This window comes from Thamnophis sirtalis, unplaced genomic scaffold (assembly GCF_051295495.1).
Source record: "Thamnophis sirtalis isolate CommonGarterSnake01/CBP01778 unplaced genomic scaffold, rThaSir2_p1.2 scaffold_4, whole genome shotgun sequence".
Classification (NCBI taxonomy): domain Eukaryota; kingdom Metazoa; phylum Chordata; class Lepidosauria; order Squamata; family Natricidae; genus Thamnophis; species Thamnophis sirtalis.
Window position 1 is genome coordinate 9,327,927 of NW_028261384.1, and position 21,690 is coordinate 9,349,616.

The 21,690-nt window shown below is 44.3% G+C and overlaps 1 protein-coding gene across 1 annotated transcript in view; it reads right to left on the reverse strand.

Moving 5' to 3' along the window:
• The window catches only part of WDR86 (WD repeat domain 86), a 29,202-nt gene extending 15,967 nt beyond the window's left edge, over positions 1–13,235 (reverse strand). Inside the window, exons 1-3 of the mRNA XM_087711823.1 lie at positions 13,024–13,235; positions 9,771–9,912; positions 6,282–6,720 (exon numbers count right to left, since the gene is read on the reverse strand). Coding sequence (XP_087567949.1) covers positions 6,282–6,720; positions 9,771–9,912; positions 13,024–13,186 — 744 coding nt within the window. The 5' untranslated portion in view covers positions 13,187–13,235. The remainder of the gene's footprint in view (positions 1–6,281; positions 6,721–9,770; positions 9,913–13,023) is intronic.
• Positions 13,236–21,690: the final 8,455 nt, after the last annotated feature.

Below are 21,690 nucleotides of genomic sequence, written 5' to 3' on the forward strand. Positions count from 1 at the left end.
AACCAAAACAGGAGACCCTACACCATTTCTGACACATGCCAGTCCAGTCCCTTCTTGAAAGCCTCCAGGGATGAAGCTCCCCCATGAGGAAAATTTGTTCAGGAGTTCATAAAAATTTGGGTTAAAGCAAATTCAATTACTTTTTAGATTTTTTTTCCCCTGTCAATTATCTGTAGCAGTTCATGTACATTGCTTGGAACATTTTCAAATGGTCCACTGAATTATTATTGCAATGGTCATCATTACTATTGCCTGTCATTGCTGAAAGATACACATGGGAAGGTACAAAGATATGCTATATGATGTTGAATTAAGATGCCTAGACAGTCCCAGGCTGAGTGACTTTAAAAATATTAGAAGAGACCCTTGAATCACACCAATGATCTTCTATTACAGGGGTGTCAAACTAAATGCCTGTGGTCCGGATCTAGCCCACAGCGTCCTTAGATCTGGTCCACAGGGCCGCCCTAGAAACAGGAAAGGATTGGGCCACGATGCTCTACCAAGAAGGCCACACACAGCCCTTCCGGCAGAAGTGGTATTCAGCCAGTTCTGACAGGTTCTGGAGAACTGGTAGCGGAAATGTTGAGTAGTTCGGATAACCGGCAAATAGGCTGTCCCCACCCTCACCGCCTCCCAGCCTCCCATCTGATCTTCTTTTTGTTGCCCTGCCCAGGAGAACAGAGCTGGAAAGCAGGTTAGTGGGGTGGGGAGGGAACAGGGATTTTGCAGTATCCTCCCCCTGCCACGCCCATAGAACCATTAGTTTAAAAAATCGAACCCCATGACTGCCTCCCAGGCCTTGTTTTCCCTGGCAAAGGGCTAGCAAAACAAACTAAAAGAGAAACAAAACAAAAGGAGAAATGTTTCCTCTTTTGCAATCGAGCATGCCAGAAGGAACAGGGAAGGAGAAAGAGAAAGAGGAAAGAAAAAGTAGGGAAGATGGGAAGAGAGCAAGGAAGCAAAAATAATGAAAGAGGGGAAGGAAGAAGAAAGGAGAATGAAGACAGAAGGAAAAAGAAGAGAAGGAAGGAAGGAGATTATAATGAAAGTGAGTGAGGGCCTGAGGGAAGTCCTGCCTTAGCACTTGGCCACCACAAGTGTCCCCAACACGAGTGACTGAGCTGACCACGGCCATCCTGGCCACGCCCACCCTTTCCCCCAGAGGTCAAACGCAACCCTGATGTGGCCCTCAATGAAATCGAGTTTGACACCTCTGTTCTATTAGCACAGTATTTCTCAACCTTGATAGTTTGAAGATACGTAGACTTCAAGTCCCAGAAATCCCCAACAAGCATGTTGGCTGGAGAATTCTGGGAGTTGAATTCCGTACATCTTCAAGCTGCCAAAGTTGACATAATACAAACATTATGTATTACTGAGTTTGAAAAACACTGGTACATCTGAAATAAGAGGGGAAATAAGTGCCATGATGGCACAGTGGTTAGAATGCATCATTGCAGGCTAATTCTGTTGCCAGCCAGCAGTTTGAGTCTTACCGACTCAAGGTTGACTCAGCCTTCCATCCTTCTGAGGTGGGTAAAATGAGGATCCAGATTGTTGAGGACAATATTCTGACTCTGTAAACCTCTTAGAGAGGGTTGTAAAGCATCATAAAGTGGTCTATATGTTTAAATGCTATTGCTAGTTTTAAAACAATCTCTACTTGTTGTACTTCTAATATAAAATTTTCTGAATCTGGACTAAGGAGCAATAGCAATAGCAATAGCAGTTAGACTTATATACCACTTCATAGGGTTTTCAGCCCTCTCTAAGCGGTTTACAGAGTCAGCATATTGCCCCCAACAACAATCCGGGTCCTCATTTTACCCACCTCGGAAGGATGGAAGGCTGAGTCAACCCTGAACCGGTGAGATTTGAACAGCCGAACTGCAGAACTGCAGTCAGCTGAAGTAGCCTGCAGTACTGCATTTAACCACTGCGCCACCTCAGACAGATATTTCTGAATGGACCGGGAAAAACAATTCAATTCAGACTAAAAAGTCTGAAGCAAGATCATCTATAAGTATTTACTTAATAACAGTCAAAGGTAAAATAGGATCCGTTACAAATCCTTAGGACATTGTATATTTCATCATCAACATTTTCAATTTATTCTACCAATGTTTGTATATTGAAAACTTTGGTAGCTTTAACACAGGCGGACTTCAGTTCCTAGAATTCCCCAGTCAGAATGCTGGTTGAGGAATTCTGGGAGTTGCACTTCATTTTTATTAAAGCTGTCAAGATTGAAAATCACTGCTCTGCAGAAAATCTGGGTAAGTAATTGATTAACATTCCCTTTCACAAAGCTTCCATGTGTTGCAAATCCATCACTCCGTTCTCAAAAATCTCTTGAAGGAATGAACGCTTCTAAAAGTGATCCATTATTTTGAATTTTTAAAAAGATGTCCGTGCAATCTCCCACAACATTCATTTGGCTAATGGAATGTAAAAACAACACAGCCTGAGGCTCAAAGTATCCTATATCACCAGACACATACCAAGCATATTATGAGAAAACCTATGCAGGTTCTTTGCTGTGTTTATGTCAAAATAAAATAAAGTGGTCAATCAAGAAAAAACACACTCTATTTTTTTTCCCTCTTCCATTAGAAAGACAAACTTTCCATCAACAAAAGTAAGGATTAATTTTCTAGGATTTAGAGGGGACAGGGGAAGTGGTAGTCAGGAAAAGAATCTTTTTAACAATAGTTTTTCCAAATATAGATAGACCTCGAACTTACAATAGTTCATTTAGTGACAGTTTGAAGTTACACTGACTCAAATTTATGATGATTGCAGTGTCGCAGAATCATCTTTTGTAAGCTTCTGACAAGCAAAGTCAGTGGGGAGTTAGATACACTTAACAATCGTCTTATTAATAGCTGCAGAGATTCACTTAACAACTGTAGGAAGGAAAGTCATAAAGTGAGGCAAAACTCAGTTAACAAATGTCTCGCTCACTTAGCAATATAGATTTGGGGCTGAGTCATGGTTGTAAATCAAGGACTACCCTGTTTCCCCCCCCCAAAAATAAGACCTATTCAGAAAATAAGCCTACCATGTTTTTACATGGTAAAAACATAGGAGCCGAGGTGGCGCAGTGGTTAGGGTGCAGTACTGCAGGCCACTTCAGCTGACTGTTATCTGCAGTTCAGCGGTTCAAATCTCACCGGCTCAAGGTTGACTCAGCCTTCCATCCTTCCGAGGTGGGTGAAATGAGGACCCAGATTGTGGGGGCGATATGCTGACTCAATTTGCTAAAAATATGTAACCCGCTTAGAGAGGGCTGAAAGCCCTATGAAGCGGTATATAAGTCTAATAATAAATAAATAAATAAATAAATAAATAAATAAATAAATAAATAATAAATAAATAAATAAATAAATAAATAAATAAATAAATAAATAAATAAATAAATAAATAAGCCCTACCCCTGCGCAGGTGGCAACCCATCCGTTTTGTCTGGTTGCTCATGGTGCTGTCGCCTTGAGGCAAGGCAGGGGGGAGTGGAGCTGCCCGTGTCCTACACCACTTTACCTCAGGGCCCCTGCATGTCCTGGCACATGCCTCACAGTGGCAGCACCAGCAGCCATATCCACCAGGAGTCCACGGGGCCGCTGGCTCATTTCTCCTGCTTGCAGCTGCAATGGACCAGGAGGCTGGGTGGTGTGCTGCAGAGGTGGGTTGCTGCCGGTTTGGCCCAGATTGCCAAACCAGCAGTAGTGGCGGTGGGAGGCTCCGCCCACCCGCCCTGGTGCTTCTGCGCATGCACAGAAGCATTGTGCACATGTGGGAGCAAGCCCGAACCAGTAGTAAAAGAATTAGCAACCCATCTCTGGTGTGCTGATGCTGTAGCCATGAGGCAAGACAGGTGTTGCGGTGTGGGTGGCCTGGCTGGGGGGGCCTGGCTGTGAGATAAGCCGGTGAGGGGCGTGTGGAACAGCTCCGCCCCTCCACCTCATGGCGGCAGCACTGACGCGCTACGCAGCTTCCTGTTCTGCCGCAGGCAAGGCAAAGAAGTGGGCCTCCCTTACATGGAAACAAAATAAGACACGCCCACCCAAAATAAGCCCTGGTGCATATTTTGGGGCCCAAGAGAAAATAAGACCTGGTCTTATTTTCAAGGAAACACAGGGTACCTATATATTCAACAATGACTTTTGTAAAGGCATGGCCAAAGAGAGACAATTCCAATTTATAATCCGAAAATGGCTTAATTGGTCTCCTCAGCTGGATTTGAAAAAGATTTTATTTGCTCTGTTGGAGCATGATACTACAGATCATAGAAAGCAAGAACAATTGGGCTGAGAGACTGTTCCAAGTCTTGATAAAAGATCAAAATTTTCCTGGAAAAAGCAAATGCTAATATTTTGCAGGCACGTCAGAGAAATATGGAACGCTGCGGATTCCCAGAATAATTTATTTTTATTTAAGTGTTTATTTACTGAAATTATTTATATAGTAGTCTGTCTTCTAACCAAAATGCTTCCTTCATACCCACCAGCACAAAACAATGGTCTGTATTTAGAGTAATCCATCGCTGCATTAATCACTATCAAGATCCATGGATTCTTTCCCCCAAAAACTAACCATAGTTCTATGGGCAGCAATCTAGTCAACTGCTTTCTAGGTGCAGGTAGTCCTCAATTTACAACCATTCGCTTAGTGACCATTCAAAACTCAAGTGAAAAAAAAAGTAACTAATGAACAGTTATCGCATTTGTGACTGTTACAGTGTCCCTGTGGTCACATGTTCAAAATTTGGACTTCTGATCAGCAAAGTCAACGAGGGAACCTAAATTTCTTCAATGACCATGTGCTTCACTTAATGACCACCTTGGTTAACAATGGAAATTCTGACCCCAATTGTGATTGTAAGTTGAAAACTACCTGTACCAAAGCATTACCATTTCCTAATTACCTTACCTTACATACATATATTAAATGCTTTCCTTGGAATCTATGATTTGGCTTCAGTGCAGATATTATTGCTCAACCAATAAATAATAACAACAATTATTTTGCAAGAAATAAAAGGAAACACTGACATCTGTTGCTCTTACTTTTGCTCCCTAGAAATTCTCCATGTTTTGTTACTCATGAATATCCATCTCCAACACTAATTCCCCAAACAAGATTGCTTCTAACATCTTTCTAAAGCATGGTTTTCATAAACCATGGTTTCTTGAATATACCACCACATGTGGGTCCACAGATTCCAGTCAGAAACCATGGGTCAGAAACCATAATAGCCGAGCTTTTCTAGTGGGGTGATCCAAAACCCACTTTAGGGATAAGGGCAGCCAGTAAGTTTTCTTCTGTTCGCCACGGGATGTGCTGGATTGTGAATCTACTCAGCTAGAAATCCTATGGATTACAACTAGTCTCTCATATCAGGAATATTTTTATCATTTTTATTTTTTTTAGAAGTATTTATGTTTTATGCTTTTAATGCTGTAAGCCAACTAGAATTGCTTTGAAATGAGATAAGTGGCAAATAAATTTAATAAATCAGACAGATACTGTAGATAGATGATAGATGATAGATAGATAGATAGATAGATAGATAGATGATAAAGATAAATGATATAGAGATAGATAGATGTGATATAGATGATAGACATTCAGACCATACACAGATATGTAGTTCATATGTGTAGATAGATAGATGGATAGGATAGGATAGGATAGGATAGGATAGGATAGGATAGGATAGGATAGGATAGGATAGGATAGGACAGAACAGAATAGAACAGGAATAGGAATAGGAATAGGAATAGGAATAGGAATAGGAATAGGAATAGAATAGAAAGAGAGACAGTAGATCAGGTATCAGCAATCTTAAATACTCAAAGAGCCACAAAGGTCCTCACTGGAAGTCCCCCGTTCAATTCTGGAGTCAACCGGAAGTCTGGTTCCCCCATCATAGAGTCTCCTCCTAGCAAGGAGTCCTTTTTCCTCTACCTGTCCTAACTGAAAGCCCTATCTATTGTGGAGCTGACTGGCGACCAGGAGCCGCAGCAGAGGGATGAAAGAGCCACATGCGGCTCCAGAGCTGCAGGCTGCTGAGCCCTGCAGTAGATAGATAAACATATAGACAGGATGATGCTGTTTTGTTAAGAATCCTTTTCCAACTCTGTATGCCCAGCTCTTCTGTTGTTCCTTCTTCAAACCAGCTTCCTGCCCTGCATTTTTTTCCCCTCCCCAAAAAATATCAGTTGCACAAATACTGCAAACTTCAATTCCACCTTTGGAAGAAATGCAGCCTCTCTTACCTCAAGGCAAATGATGGACCCTTGATGCTCTTTGAAGACTCTCAACTGTTCCCCTGTCACAATGTTCCAAGTACGGATGGTGTAATCAGTGCTTCCCGAAAAGAGCTCCCTATTCGGAGCATCAAGTATAAGGCATAAGACAGCCCCAGTGTGTCCCAGCAGGGTCTGGTGGCAGCGCCCAGTGGACACCCACCAGACCTTGACAGTGCAGTCCGTGCTCCCCGTCACCAGGAAGTCTTGGCTCAGCTCTTCCACCTCTTCCACCTCCTCCTCCATCTCTTCCTCCTCAAGGACATCCTTCGAAGAGTAGAGCGCCAGGGCCAGGACGCAGTTGCGGTGGCCCCGAAACTCCTGGATCGGTTTTTCCTTATCCACACTCCAGCAGCGGGCAGTCCTGTCATAGGATCCGCTGAAGAGGTAATCCTTGAAAACTAGGATTCTGTTGGGAGAAAAAAGCCACTCACCAAATTTCTCATCCTGGCTTAACAAAGTAACATGCATTCTATTTGCACAGAAAGTTCACTTCGAAGGCAGTGGTGGGTTCCGGATCCCGGTGCAACCAGTATGGTGCAAAGGGGCGCGGCGTCCACCACATGAACATGCGCATGCGTACTTATCATCTGCAACGCTTCGCGATGCCTCCGCGACACTCCAGCCACTTGGTGGAGCATCGTGTAGGTGCCGTAAGCTCCGTGCGCATGTGCGTAAGCCCCGAAGAGCTCAAATATAGGTAAGGATGGTCGGTGGGCAGGCAGGACCTCCAGAGCACCGTACCGGAACGGTACCTGGTGCTCCTGGCGAGCACCGGTATGCCTTTACCGGGGCGTACAGGTCGTAACCCACCACTGTTCGAAGGTTATGTTTTTCTACTATAGTAGTATCTCAACTTACGATCACGGCTGAGAGCAGAATTCCCATTGCTAAGTAAGGCAATTGTTAAATGAGTTGCACCCTATTTTATGGCCCTTTCGGCCATGGTTATTAAGGGGACCACATGGTCGTTAAACAAATACGGCTTCCACTATTGACTTTGTTAGTTGGAAACTTCCTGAGAACGTTGCAAAAGGAAACTTCTTTTTCTTTGTCATTCCTCTTTCCCTTCCTCCTTCCCTGTCTCTTCCCAGCTCCGTTTTTGCTAGCAGAGGGCTGAAAAAGGCTGTCAAAGGCAAAAACGGGGCATGGGGGATGCATGCAGCCTCCCCAGCTCTGTTTTTGCTGGCAGAGGCACCATGGGCCAGTTCTTTGCTGTTTCCATGGCAGCACCGTGGACCAGATCTAAGCATCCCACAGGCTGGATCCAGCCCCTGGCCCTCAGGTTTGACACCTCTGATGTAGAATTTAGAATTTATTTAGAATTTATTAAAATTTATAGGCCGCCCTTTTCCCTGAGGGGACTCAGGGCGGCTCACAATCACAAGGGAGGGAAGTGCAACATCAAAAACAAAACAAAATGTGAACAAAGAAAAAATAGTAAAACACAACTTTCGTTCAACAATCAAACACTCGGGCGGGTGAATTAGGAACCTATCCCCAGGCCTGCTGGGAGAGCCAGATCTTGAGGGCTGCGCGGAAGGTCTGGACGGTGGTGAGGGTACGGATCTCAGCGGGGAGATCGTTCCACAGGGTCGGAGCTGCAACAGAAAAGGCTCTCCTCCGTGTGGTCGCCAGTCGGCATTGACTGGCAGATGGGATTCGGAGGAGGCCCAGTCTGTGCGATCGAATTGGTCGAAGGGAGGTAATCGGCAGGAGGCGGTCTCTCAAGTACCCAGATCCACTACCATGGAGTGCTTTAAAGGTGGTCATCAGTACCCTGAAGCGCACCCGGAGACCAACAGGTAGCCAGTGCAGCTCGCGGAGGACAGGTGTAACGTGGGCGAACCGCGGTGCGCCCACTATCACTCGCGCGGCTGCATTCTGGACTAACTGTAGTCGCCGGATGCACTTCAAGGGCAACCCCATGTAGAGCCCATTGCAGTATTCCAGCCTAGAGATCACAAGGGCTCGAGTGACTGTTGTGAGAGCCTCCCGGTCTAGGTAGGGCCGCAACTGGCGGACCAGGCGAACCTGGGCAAATGCCCCCCTGGTCACAGCTGACAGCTGGTGGTCAAAAGTCAGCTGTGGGTCCAGGAGGACTCCTAAGTTGCGGACCCTATCTGAGGGGTGTAAAATTTGACCCCCCAGCCTAAGTGTTGGTACATTCGCCAAATTATTGGGAGGGAAGCACAACAGCCACTCGGTCTTGTCCGGGTTGAGTACCAGTTTGTTAGCGCTCATCCAGTTCCTAACGGCCTCTAGACCCTGGTTCATCACGTCCACCGCTTCATTGAGTTGGCACGGGGCGGACAGATACAGTTGCGTATCGTCCGCATATTGGTGGTATTTTATCCCGTGCCTCCGAATGATCTCGCCCAGCGGTTTCATGTAAATGTTAAATAGTAGGGGGGATAAGACCGAACCCTGTGGCACCCCACATGTTAGGGGCCTCAGGGACGATCTCTGCCCCCCGACCAACACCGACTGCGACCTGTCCGAGAGGTAGGAGGAGAACCACTGTAAAACAGTGCCTCCCACTCCCACCTCCCGCAGTCGTCGCAGAAGGATACCATGGTCGATGGTATCGAAAGCCGCTGAGAGGTCAAGGAGAACCAGGATGGATGCATAGCCTCCATCTCTGGCCCTCCAGAGATCATCGGTCAATGCGACCAAAGCGGTTTCTGTGCTGTAACCAGGTCTGAAGCCGGACTGGAAGGGGTCAAGATAACTAGCTTCCTCCAAGGCCCGTTGAAGCTGGAAGGCCACCACCTTCTCAACAACCTTCCCGATAAAGGGGAGGTTGGAGACAGGACGAAAGTTGTTTAAAATGGCTGGATCCAAGGATGGTTTCTTCAGGAGGGGTCTCACCACCGCCGTTTTAAGTACGGCGGGGAAGTGCCCCTCCCGAAGGGAGGCGGTCACGACCGCCTGGATCCAGCCATGTGTCACCTCCCTGCTGTTGGCAACCAGCCAGGAGGGACACGGGTCCAGAATACAGGTGGAGGCACTTACAGCTCGAATGGCCTTGTCCACATCCCCAGAGGCAACATCCTGGAACTCAACCCAGAGATGATTTGCCAAGCGGTCCTCCTGTGTCTCGGCTGGATCTACTGCGGTGGAGTCCAAGTCCGACCGAAACCGAGCTATTTTGTCCGCCAAGAATTGAGCATAGTCCTCAGCCCTACCCTGCAAGGGGTCTCCCGCATCCCTCCTGTTAAGGAGGGAGCGGGTTATCCTAAACATAGTAGAGACTGGAAGAGAGAGGGAGGGAGGGAGGGAGGGAGGGAGAGAGGGAGGGAGAGCGGGAGGGAGAGAGGGAGGGAGGGAGGGAGGGAGGGAGAGAGGGAGGGAGGGGGAGAGAGAGGGAGGGAGGGAAGGAGGGAGGGACAGAGAGAGAGAAAAAAAGAGAGAGCAAGCGAGTCTAGGAAACATGAAATAATCACCCTTAACATGTACCTATTCACAATGGATGTGTGTCCACGATAAATAGTGAGGCATCTTCCGGTCATCATATCCCATTTTCTGATAGTGTGATCTGCACTGCAGGTGAAAGCAACTTCGTTTTCTAAGTGGCAAAAGGTGATGTAGCTTTCATGGCCTGGAATGAACGAATAAACACACAGACAGATAGACAGGTCAAACTTATTGCTATCTTTTCAATGGTGGATAATGTGTGTAGGGTTGAACTGTTGGGTATCGCAACAGAGTAGAATAGAATAGAATAGAATATAAAAAATAGAAAATAGAATAGAATTAAGAATATAGAATAGAATAAAATAGAACAGAATATGGAATATGAAAAATATAAAATAGAATTAAAATATTGAATAAAATATAATAGAGAATAAAGAATAGAATAGAACAGAATAGAATAGAGAATAGAACAGAACGGAATATGGAATATGAAAAATATAAAATATAAAATAGAATAGAATTAAAATACTGAATAGAATAGAATAGAGAATAGAACAGAATAGAGAATAAATAGAGAATAGAACAGAATAGAATAGGGAATAGAACAGAACAGAATATGGAATATGAAAAATATAAAATATAAAATAGAATTGAAAATATTGAATAGAATAGAATAGAGAATAGAACAGAATAAAGAATAAATAGAGAATAGAACAGAACAGAATAAAATAGGGAATAGAACAGAACAGAATATGAAAAATATAAAATATAAAATAGAATAGAATTAAAATACTGAATAGAATAGAATAGAGAATAGAACAGAATAGAGAATAAATAGAGAATAGAACAGAATAGAATAGGGAATAGAACAGAACAGAATATGGAATATGAAAAATATAAAATATAAAATAGAATTGAAAATATTGAATAGAATAGAATAGAGAATAGAACAGAATAAAGAATAAATAGAGAATAGAACAGAACAGAATAAAATAGGGAATAGAACAGAACAGAATATGAAAAATATAAAATATAAAATAGAATAGAATTAAAAATATTGAAGAGAATAGAGAATAGAATAGAATAGGACAGGACAGGACAGAACAGAACAGAACAGAATTCTTTATTGGCCAAGTGTGACTGGACACACAAGGAATTTGTCTTTGGTGCATATGCTCTCAGTGTACATAAAGAAAAATGAATAGCAAACATGCTAATAAACCCAATAATGAAACATCTGCAGCATAACAATCAAGCACATTAAAATGCCTTTACATTGTAAAAACTTATAGATGATTTCCAGAGTATGCAGTGTTTTTCAACCTTGACACTTTAAGAAGAGTGGACCAACTCCCAGAATTACCCAGCCAGCCATCCTGGCTAGAGAATTCTAGGAGTTGAGGTCCTCCTATCTTAAAGTGGCCAAGCTTGAGAAACACTGTAGAGGGAAAAATTGGGGTGGGAGAATAGATTCCTCCTCTAAAACTTCACCCCCGTTTAAATTCTACTTCAGGATTTTAGTCAGAAAAAGCTTCAGATTGCCTGCCACCTTAGCCTGACATGTCTCTCTGCCTGCAACATCTATTTTAAAAGCTGGAGAGGCAAGGACAATCTCGCTTCTGGGCTGAAGATCACCCCCACAGGGCAGAATCATGAGACATAGGAGGGGATAAAAATATTCGTGCATGTGATTAAGTGCATGGGCACGTAAACAAAAGCCTAAAGCAGCCACACACTGTGCTGTTTCTATGACACTATTGACCCAGCTATATGGCATCCATACTTATTTGTTAGATTTTTATCTCACCTTTATTATTTTATAAATAACTAATAGGCTGCGAACATTCACAATATTCCTTCCTCTTTTTCCCACAATAACAACCCTGTGAGGTGAGTTGGCCTGAGAGAAAGGGACTAGCCAGAAGTCACCAAGCAGCCTTTCATGCCTAAGACAGAGCTAGAACTCACAGTCTCCTAGTGATTGGCCCAAAGTCACTCAGCTGGCTTTAATGACTAAGGTGAAACAATCTGGTTTCTAGGCCACAATCTTAATCCCCACACCAAATTGACTCCCCATATCCATCTTTTCCATACATCTGGCCAATTTGGAAGAGTTTATGTGCCATAGGTACGTGGACTTGATTACAGGCAGTTTCTCAACTTACAACCTCAACTGACCCCAACATTTCTGTAGCTAAACAAGACAGTGCTTAAATGGATTTTGACCCACTTTGCGACCTTTTTAGCCTTAGTTGTTATGTGAAGCAGTTCAGTTCTTAAGTTAGTAACACAATTATTGTGTAGCTAACACAAAACTTTGCTTGTCAGAAGATCAGAACAGAATTCACCTCAGTTCACTGGAACTCTCATAAGCATCTGCCAATTGCCAAATGCCTGGATTTTAATCACATGAGGATGTAGTATGTATGAAAAATAGTCAAGCCTCTTTTTTCATTCATTTCCATTTTACCTTCAAACAGTCACCAAGTGTATGGTTGTAAGTTGAGGATGCCAAGGGACACAGTGGCTAAGACCCTGAGCTTGTCGATCAGATGGTCAGCAGTTCGGCAGTTCGAATCCCTAGCACCACATAACTGAGTGAGCTCCCGTTACTTGTCCCAGCTTCTGCCAACATAGCAGTTTGAAAGCATGTAGAAAAATAGGAACCACCTTTGGTGGGAAGATAACAGCGCCTTTGGTGTTGAAGATTACCTGCATAGCAGCAACTCCAACAGTTGGGAGACTGAACAGCTAGGCTGGGGGATGAGTCATTTTGGAGAAGAGCCATCAAAAAGCCAACATCAACTTCCTGGCATGTCGGTCAATCAACCAACAGCAAAGACCCAGCTCCCTTATATAGTTTTATATAGCAAAATCTATAATATTAGACAAGGGTGGGAAGAAAGAGAAGAGGATGGCCAGCAGCCACATGGACAGATTATATTCCAATAGAAAAGGGTCCACCATTGGAAGTTCTGAAGGACCAGATTGGAGATAGTTCACCTGGAGAAAGCCCATCTCTCTGGTTGCTGAGAGTCAATATTGACTAGATCGCGGGTGTCAAAATTGCACCATCATGGCGGCGTCATGTGACGTATCAGGAATTCCCCCCCTTTCACTAAAACCGGGTTGCGGGGGAGCTAGCATGTGACGCAACTGGCCTGCAGGCCACGATTTTGACACCCCTGGACTAGATGGTGCATAATCAATTTATATCCTGGAACCAAAGGACAAATTTTGGACCAGAAGACCTCTAAAGTCCCTCCCAACTCTATTATTGTGTCATTCTACCTACCTTGAAAGTGGGCCTGACATTGGTTGTTAGCAGTGCTCCAGAGTCGTGCCGTCCCATCCTCACTGCCCGTTAGCAGCCACTGACCGTCCGGACTTAGGCTGATCCAGTTGATGCCTCCTTGGTGGTCTGTGCAGATTTTGAGGGCTGAAGAGCTGCTCCCCATTCTGCCACAGGGCAGTGGCTGGAATGGGCACACCCCATCAAGTCCAGATCATCTTAAGACCAGGAGAAAGCCTTACGAAGACGAAAGAACATTAAAACCGATTAAGCCATCTTTTGGGGTTTAAAAAAATCAGCAAAAGAGCCATTGCTTTCTGTTTCTAAAACATAACATTCGGATGATACATTTTCCTAAATTACTCAGGCACACAAATGTATTTCCTTAGCCAGAAGTGCACATCCATCAAACAAGGCACATGTTACTCCATAGTATACTATGAAGCTGACCTTGGTTAAAAATGTCAGCAGGCTTCTGCTGATTCAGGACATTGAAGGGAGGAATATTGACCGAAACCTACTGAAATGCTGACATCGTTTCTCAATTTTCTTGTTTGTTCGTCTTGTGCGCGAGAGAAGCAAAAAATACAGGAAGTTCTCGATTTAGTATAATGCTAGCTGTTGGCTACTTTTATGGTGCAAAATAATCCTGGGCCAGGACAAATGAATCTGTCCATGATTTAAAATCTACAAATGAGAACAGTCTCTGGGTCCATACGGGTAATCCTTGACTTATGTTCATTTGCTTAATGGATGTTCAAAATTATGATGGAAACACCCCCCCCCCAAAAAAATACTTTCCAAAGTTCCGATGGCCGACCGACACCTCCTGTACAGTCACGTGACCATATTTTTGTTGCTGAGCAATTGTCCTGCTATCAAGACTGTGATTTGCAAGATTTTTTTCAGAAACCGGTGTTTCCTTCCAGTACCTGGCAAAACACACCCCACAGCAAATAAATTGATTCACTCCCCAATTACAACATCTGCTTAACAACCACTGCCTTCATTTTGCGACCACAGTGTTCACTTAATGATTACCACACAAAAGGTCGTAAAATCGGATCCAGTCACGTGATGCACTGCTCTGTGACAATAATGACTTACAAGTTTGATTGCAGGACTCAAATACAGTTGTAATTCAAGGACTACCTGTGTATCTTTCAAAAAATAAGTGTGTTTGTTTACCAGGAAAAATGTTTTAGGAATTTAATTCCCTACCTCAGCGATGGCGAACCTTTCAATGAGTCTTACCTCATATATTAGTTTCACCTTTTAAGTTGCATTACTGAAATAAATGAACTTTTGCACAATATTCTAATTTTTTGAGTTTCGGTTGATAATTTTCTAAGCCGTTTGGAGAACCAGTTGTTGGAAGAAATCTTATTTTGGTTTTTCCCCACTTTACAGGGCTAATCCTGTAAGGAAGGCAGGAAGGAAACATTCTGGTGTTGTTTCTAGCCTAATCTTTATTGTCCTTGCTTACAGAAACTGCTTTTCCAGTTAACCCTATTACATTTTAACAGCTAAGACGAAGCGCCCATCAACTTGAGTGACATTGAGTTGGCCACGACCAGCCAATCACATGACCACCAAGCCACGCCTACACAGCTGGTCATTAGGGCACAGAACCGGTTGTTAAATTATTTGAATCCCACCACTGGGGAGACGGGTCTAAATGGCTCTTTGAATGTTTAAGCTTGCCGACCCCTGAATGAGTGTAATGTGTGAATATTCACAATTCATTTTGTTCCTGGAAGCTGGAGGCATATCCAGAAAGCATAAGGGCCGACTCATATTTGTGAACTCATACTGGAATGTCATGCACTGCTATACCAAAGTTTTGGTGTTGCATTTCATTGTTTTGCATGGCACTTAGTTACAGGCACATGAAAAATAAATCAACTAATTTTATCCTCTTTTATCACCGGATATTGTAAAGCACCATTTCTCAAGCTTAGCAACTTTTAAATGTTTGGGTTCCCTAGGCAGCAATTTTGAGAATTGAAATCCAGACATCTTAGAAGCTGCTGAGGTTGAAAAATGCTTCTCTAGAGCCCAAATTATATTTATTTTATCACAGAGACTAGAATACCAAGGCAATTGCATGCATGACACATCATTGCAGAAATTACACCCATGATGACATTTGGATCATTTTCATACAGTATCAATTGTCCCTGGTCTTCTCCAAGAACACCAATGAACCACAAACAGTCCTCAACTTATGACCATTGGTTTAGCAACTGTTTGAAATTATGACAGTGTTGAAAAAAGTGACTTAGGACGGTCTGCATTCTTATTACCATCTCTTTAAGGTCATGTGATGGCAATTATGGTGCTTGGTAACTTGTATGTATTTAAGATGATTGCATGGTCCCAGAGTCTTTTGAACAATATTTGCAACTGTCAATGGGGGAAGCTGAATCTGCTCAATGACCATGGCAGAAAAATTGGGTAAGGTCATATGACAACTCACTTAATAACTGCATCATTTAGTGATGGAATTCCAGTTCCAATTCTGGTTATAAGTTGAGGACTACTTGTAGCTTAACTATTCCACAGCTACAGGTACTTCCTGCATTACAACTGTTCACTTAGTGACCATTTGAAATTACAACGGCACTGAAAAAGGTGACTTATGCCCATTTTTCACACTTACGACCAATGCAGCATCCCCCAATGGTCATGCGATCAAAATTCAGATGCTTGGCAACTGGGTCCTATTTACTATGGTTGCAGTATCCTGTGATCCTCTTCTGACAAGCAAAGTCAATGGGAAACAGATTCCTTTAACGAACATGTTACTAACTGAACAATTGTAGTGATTCGCTTAACAACTGTAGCAAAAATTGTCATAAAATGGGGCAAAACTCACTTAACAAATGTCTCACTTAGCAATGGACATTTTGGGCTCGATTGTGGTTGTAAGTCGCGTGCTGCCTAAACTTCTGCGAAATGGGTGGGATTCATAGCTTAATACATTCTAGGTCAGGGGTGTCAAACTCTCGGCCTGTGGGCAGGATGCATCACGCGCTGGCCACGCCCACGCCAGGTTTAGCGAAGGGGGAGAAAAGTCACGATACGTCACCTTCTCTGTGGCTGCTCCGACCCTCTGGAACGAACTCCCTGTGGAGATTCGAACCCTCACCACCCTCCAGGCCTTCCGCAAAGCCCTTAAAACCTGGCTATTCCGACAGGCCTGGGGCTAAAGAGCTTCTGCCCCCCTCCTCGAATGGTACGGTTGTTGTGGTGTTTTAATTGTGTACTGTTATGTTCGTCTTTTATCCCCTGTCTGTACCCCTTTCCCTGACTGAATTGTGAGCCGCCCTGAGTCCCCTTCGGGGAAAAGGGCAGCATATAAATGAAATCAATCAATCAATCAATCAACATGATGCTGTGAGTTTGACACCCCTGATCCAGGTCATTATGAAAAAAAAATATGCAGACCCCTTGCTGTCCATGGTTGCAGTGAAAGGATAAGCAAGGATATCCATTAGAAACAATAGTTATGTACCATTATCCATTGAGCAGGCTGCTTCACACAGAGCGAACTCCCTTAGGGATGAATTCATAAACCCCATTGATATGTGATTTGCTTACTTTTGGCTTAGCCGTGGTGCTTGTAAATCGTGGTTTATGATTTAATAGGTTGGGCCAAGGCAGCCATTAAGAGCTCTCAAGAGATCTGTAAGGAATCCCAAAAGGTCAGCGTGACCCGATCTAGTTCTGCTGAATGTAGTATGTGCTGCAAACAATACAACAATTCTTGGAAGGAACAGAATTGATTATAGTAAACGGAATTAAGGCAGATTATTCTGCTCTTCTTAATTTGCTTATTGCATTAGACTGGCCTTGGCTGACTGCAAAAAAGCTAATTGTAGGTAGCCTTTGAACTCTGGGGCTGGAGAAGACTCCTGCATTGAGTCTCTTGGACTGCAAGGCGATTCAACCGGTCAGTCCTAGAGGAGGTCAACCCTGACTGCTCTTTAGAAGGCCAGATCCTGAAGGTGAAACTGAAATACTTTGGCCACCTAATGAGAAGGAAGGACTCCCTGGAGAAGAGCCTCATGCTGGGAAAGATGGAGGGCGAAAGAAGAAGGGGAAGACAGAGAATGAGGCGGCTGGATGGAGTCACCGAAGCAGTAGGTGTGAGCTTAGAAGGACTCCAGAGGATGGTAGGGAACAAGAAAGTCTGGAGGAACGTTGTCCATGGAGTCGCAATGGGTTGGACATGACTTTGCAACTAACAACAAGTTGCTCTTCAATTTATAACAATTGAGACCAGAATTTCTTGCTATACATGGCAGTTGTTTAGTCAGACATACGTAATTCTTTCCTTTTTTTGCAACGGTGGTTAAACAAATCACTGCAGCTAGTAAGTGAATTATGTGGTTGTTAAGTGAATCTGCCTTCATCCATTGACTTTGCTTATCAGAAGCCAGCTGGGAAGGTCATAAATGAGGGTCACGTGACTGCAAGCACTTTAAATATATACCAAGTGCCCAAATTTTGATCACATGATCCTGTGGGATGCTGCAAACATGGTAAGTTGAAAAACCAATGGTAAACCATTATTTTTCAGTGCCATTGTGACTTTGAACAGTCACTAGACAAATCTGTAGAATTATGTAGGATCAGACTAGGTTATTAATTGGATGAGGGACCACGAGGAGATCTCAGAGTTGCAGGCTATTTTTTTTCTATTTTATTTCATTTATTAAAAAAACATTTATATAGGCACCCATCTTATATCCAACTCTGGTCAGCTCCTCCTTGGCTGGGAAGCTTAAACATATAGTAAAATATAGTAAAGCAACAGTAATACACTTGGGGATTGTTCCTAAGAAAATTTCATTTTATAAAATCATCATGAGTGGAAGTGAACTGAAAGATGTTAGGGGAGAATAAAAAACTCCTACATGGTTCAGCAAAGGTGTCCAATCCTGGCAATTTTAGGACTTGCTGACTTCAATTCACAGAATATCTATGCAACTTTCAAAGGCTTATGTGGAATTTTATGAGTTGAAGTCCACAAGTCTTAAATGTTGGCAAGGCTGGGCACCTCTAGAGTTTTATTTTAAAAGGAAAACACCTTTTTCAGGGTGTGATTTTTAATGGGGTGGCAGGGAAGGGTTCCTAGCAGCCCATGTTAACACCCCCAACCCAGGCCCCCCCTCCCAAGTTCAATGTGGCTTCCTCTTACAAACCGGGCATCGGGTTTAAATCAAACTTCCCTTCCATGATTCTCCGCCAAATAGATATGAGGGGGCTTCAATATCCTCACATCTGGACGACACTAGATCTGGGAAAGCAAAATCTAACCACAACTTGGGGCAAGGGTGGTCATTGCATTGGGGGAGGGGAGGGGGAAAGGGAGGGGAAAAGACGAGGAGAGGAGGAGGAGGCAGCCCTTCCCCCTTTCACGGCTCGCCCCCTGGCCACTTGTAGCCGAGCGCGAAACCCTCTCCAACTTTGCGCCGCGGTTTCCCTAACGTCCACCGGAGACTGGCTGGGCTGTAACTGACCCCTATTTCTCTCGAGCCCCACCCCACCCCCGGGCAGCCTTGGTTCGCTGCTTTCTCAACCCTGGAGGCGCCCTCCGCCCCCTCCCCTTGCCTCCCCGCAGCGGAGCAACGCCCCCAACCCAACCCCCGGCGATTTCGCCCGCTTCCTCTCCAGACGCTCAGCGCGCATTCCCAAAGACGCCCCCTCGCTTTGTTTCTTTTTTTTTCTCCTTCCCCCACCGGGAGGAGACCCGGACGCCCACTCCCCCAGGCTTCTATCTTCCAGGCTCGCCATCCCTTTAGGAGTCCCTCCTCCACATCTCAGACTCCCCCTGCTTCGCGCATTCTCTCGCCACCTTCCCTCCTCATTTTCGCTGACCAAGACGCGCCGCCGCCGCCTGACGCTCCCCTGGCACGTAACCGTTTCCACACGCGCCTACCTCCCTCTTACCCCATCCGCCGTATCTCCCACGCGATATTGTGAGACTGCACTGGAGTGTGCGAGTAAGGAACCCGCAGCCATATACACACGCACAATTTTTCTTCTTAAGAACTCATCAGCCTTGGTGAGGGTTTACTGCCTGGAGGAAGCTTCGTCTAGATCTGGAATGCACGTACACATTTTGCCACATTCCCCCTCCTTTTCAGATTTAAATGAAATGGCAGTGCTCTCTTATCTCTCTCCCCCCCCTCCATTATCTCACAAGAGTATTTTCCCTACTTTTGAACCCCTTCAATTTTCCAGTGATGATATAGTTTGCAAAGACACCCACCATTGGTTGTGGGCTTCAGATCCCACCCCCCAAAAGATGGTCCTGTTTTGCTCCCAACTGCTCCAGACCCTTAACTTCCTCTGAGGGGGAGGGCAGGATCCAATTTACAAAGACACCCCCCCCCATTCAGCCTTCAACATAATAGCTACATGATTTGTCCTTTTAAATTCAAATTTGCCCAGGCGCATCCCAAAACATAAAATATTAGAAGGTACAGCAATTTTCATGTTACAAAATTATTAATATTTAGGGAAGTGGGGGGAGGGAGGAGAGAAAATCCTGGAAAACTCAAATTCCAGGAAAGAATTCCAGCCCAAGAGTGATGAAACTCACTTCCTGGCTGATGATGACAAGAAAATGCTGCTTGGAATGAAGGAAAGAGAAAAGAAAGGTACCTTGTTAGGATGGTTTTTGTCCCCAGCTTCTGAAATTCTCCAATCCTAGCTGTCTAGAAGTTTGTTCGCATTCTCCAAAAGATGATGAGAATGACCTTAAATCAGAATGTAGTTCAATTTGCTCGGCTGGCTGCTACTGCATCCCAGATGGGTGAAAATCCTGAATTTTTATGCTTTCTTGTTTAAAAAGTCTTCCTGCCTTTGTCTCCAGCTCTTAGCCACTCTGGTTGTGTTTGAAAGAGTTCCATCTGAATTCCCCACCCACCTCCATCTCTTTCGCTCTCTTTCCCCCCAAACCTTTTTTCCGCTGTTCCTTACATTCGTACCATTAGTTGTGCAAAGCATAACTTCTCCGTTTATTCACGCTCTGCAGGGGATCAAATACCACCCCTCCGATTTTCTACACGGTCCTAAAGAAAGCAGAATTACAGCACAGAGACTCAGAACGCCCCGACCAATGCGGCTTTCGGAAAAGGCCAAAATTGTTGGCCCAGTGATTCTCCCCCAGGAGCAGTTGTGGGATTCAGCCGGTTCGCACCACTTTGGGAGAACCGGTTGGTAACTTTCTAAGCAGTTTGGTGAACTGGTTGTTGGAAGAAATCATTAGGGCAGAGAACTGGTTGTTAAGTTATTTGAATCCCACCACTGCCCAGGGCCCTCGAAGGATGAGATGGGACAGCCGAAACTGGGAGAGTGAGGGGCTGGCACAAACCATGAGATGTCAGGTGATAAATGACGCAACATTTCTGTATTTATTAATAAGATCAACACACCACCGCAATCTGAGTGTCAAGGCGAATTCCAGGTAACCCTTGACCTTCAAACACAATTGACCCCTCAAATTTCTATTGTTAAGCAAGGCTGTTGTTAAGTGAGCTGTGCCCGACTCTACAACCCTTTTGGCTGCTGCTGTTAAGCAAATCACTACAGTTTTTAAGTGAATGGTCGTTAAGCGAACCTGGCTTTCGTTGTTGGCTCTGCTTATTGGAATCTGGTTGGGAACACCGCAAAGGGAGATCACAGAGAGCCTGTGACTGTAATTGTCATGATTACATGCCAGTTGCCAAGTGCCTGAATTTTGATCTCAGGGCCAGGGGTGTGTGTGGGTGTGTGCTGCAACAGTCACACGAGTATGAAAACCGGTTATAAGTCAGTTTGTTTCAGGGTTGATACAACTTCAAATTGTCACTAAATGAATGGCTGTATATCAAGGACAACCTATCTCCACAGGAAGAGGCCAAAAAATCAAGGTGGCCTCTACAACAGAGCAACCAAAGACCCATCTTTTTTCTGCAAATGTTGTGGTGCAGGTGGGAATGGTGTGGGACTTTGGTTGGAGAGTTGTGGTCCTCCCCGTTTTGTTCTTTGACTTCCTCCAAACACCATTCGGGGGGATCAAATCTCTGCTTTAAACTTGTTCCCATCACAGCAACCCTGTGAGGTAGATTGAATCCAAATTCACCAAATGAGTTTCTATGGGTAAGAGTGAATTTGAATCTGGGTTCACACACACGCCATGCTCAGGCATGAACTGTGGTTTGCAAATAATGCTGGTGAAGATCAGAAAACACACTTTGGCTTATGGTGGTCCAGTCTTGCCCCAACAATCTGGGTCCTCATTTTACCAACCACAGAAGGATGGAAGGCTGAGGCAATCTTGAGCAGGTCAGGATCGAACTGCTGACAGTGGGAATGCAGAGTAAACCTGCAATACTGCATTCTAACCACTGAGGGGGAGGGAGGGAGGAAAGGAAGGAAGGAGGGAGAGGAGAAAGGGAGAGAAGGAACAGCAATACCACTTAGATTTATATACTGCTTCGTAGTGCTTTACAGCCCTCTCTAAGGGGTTTACAGAGTCAGCATATTACAAAAATTATGGGAGGTTAAATTCAGAAGGGATTAAATCGGTGACAGATTATTTCACCAATTGATTTAGTGGTGATGCTGAACCCAGGAATCTGAAACATGTTGTTGCTGTTGTTAGTTGCGAAGTCA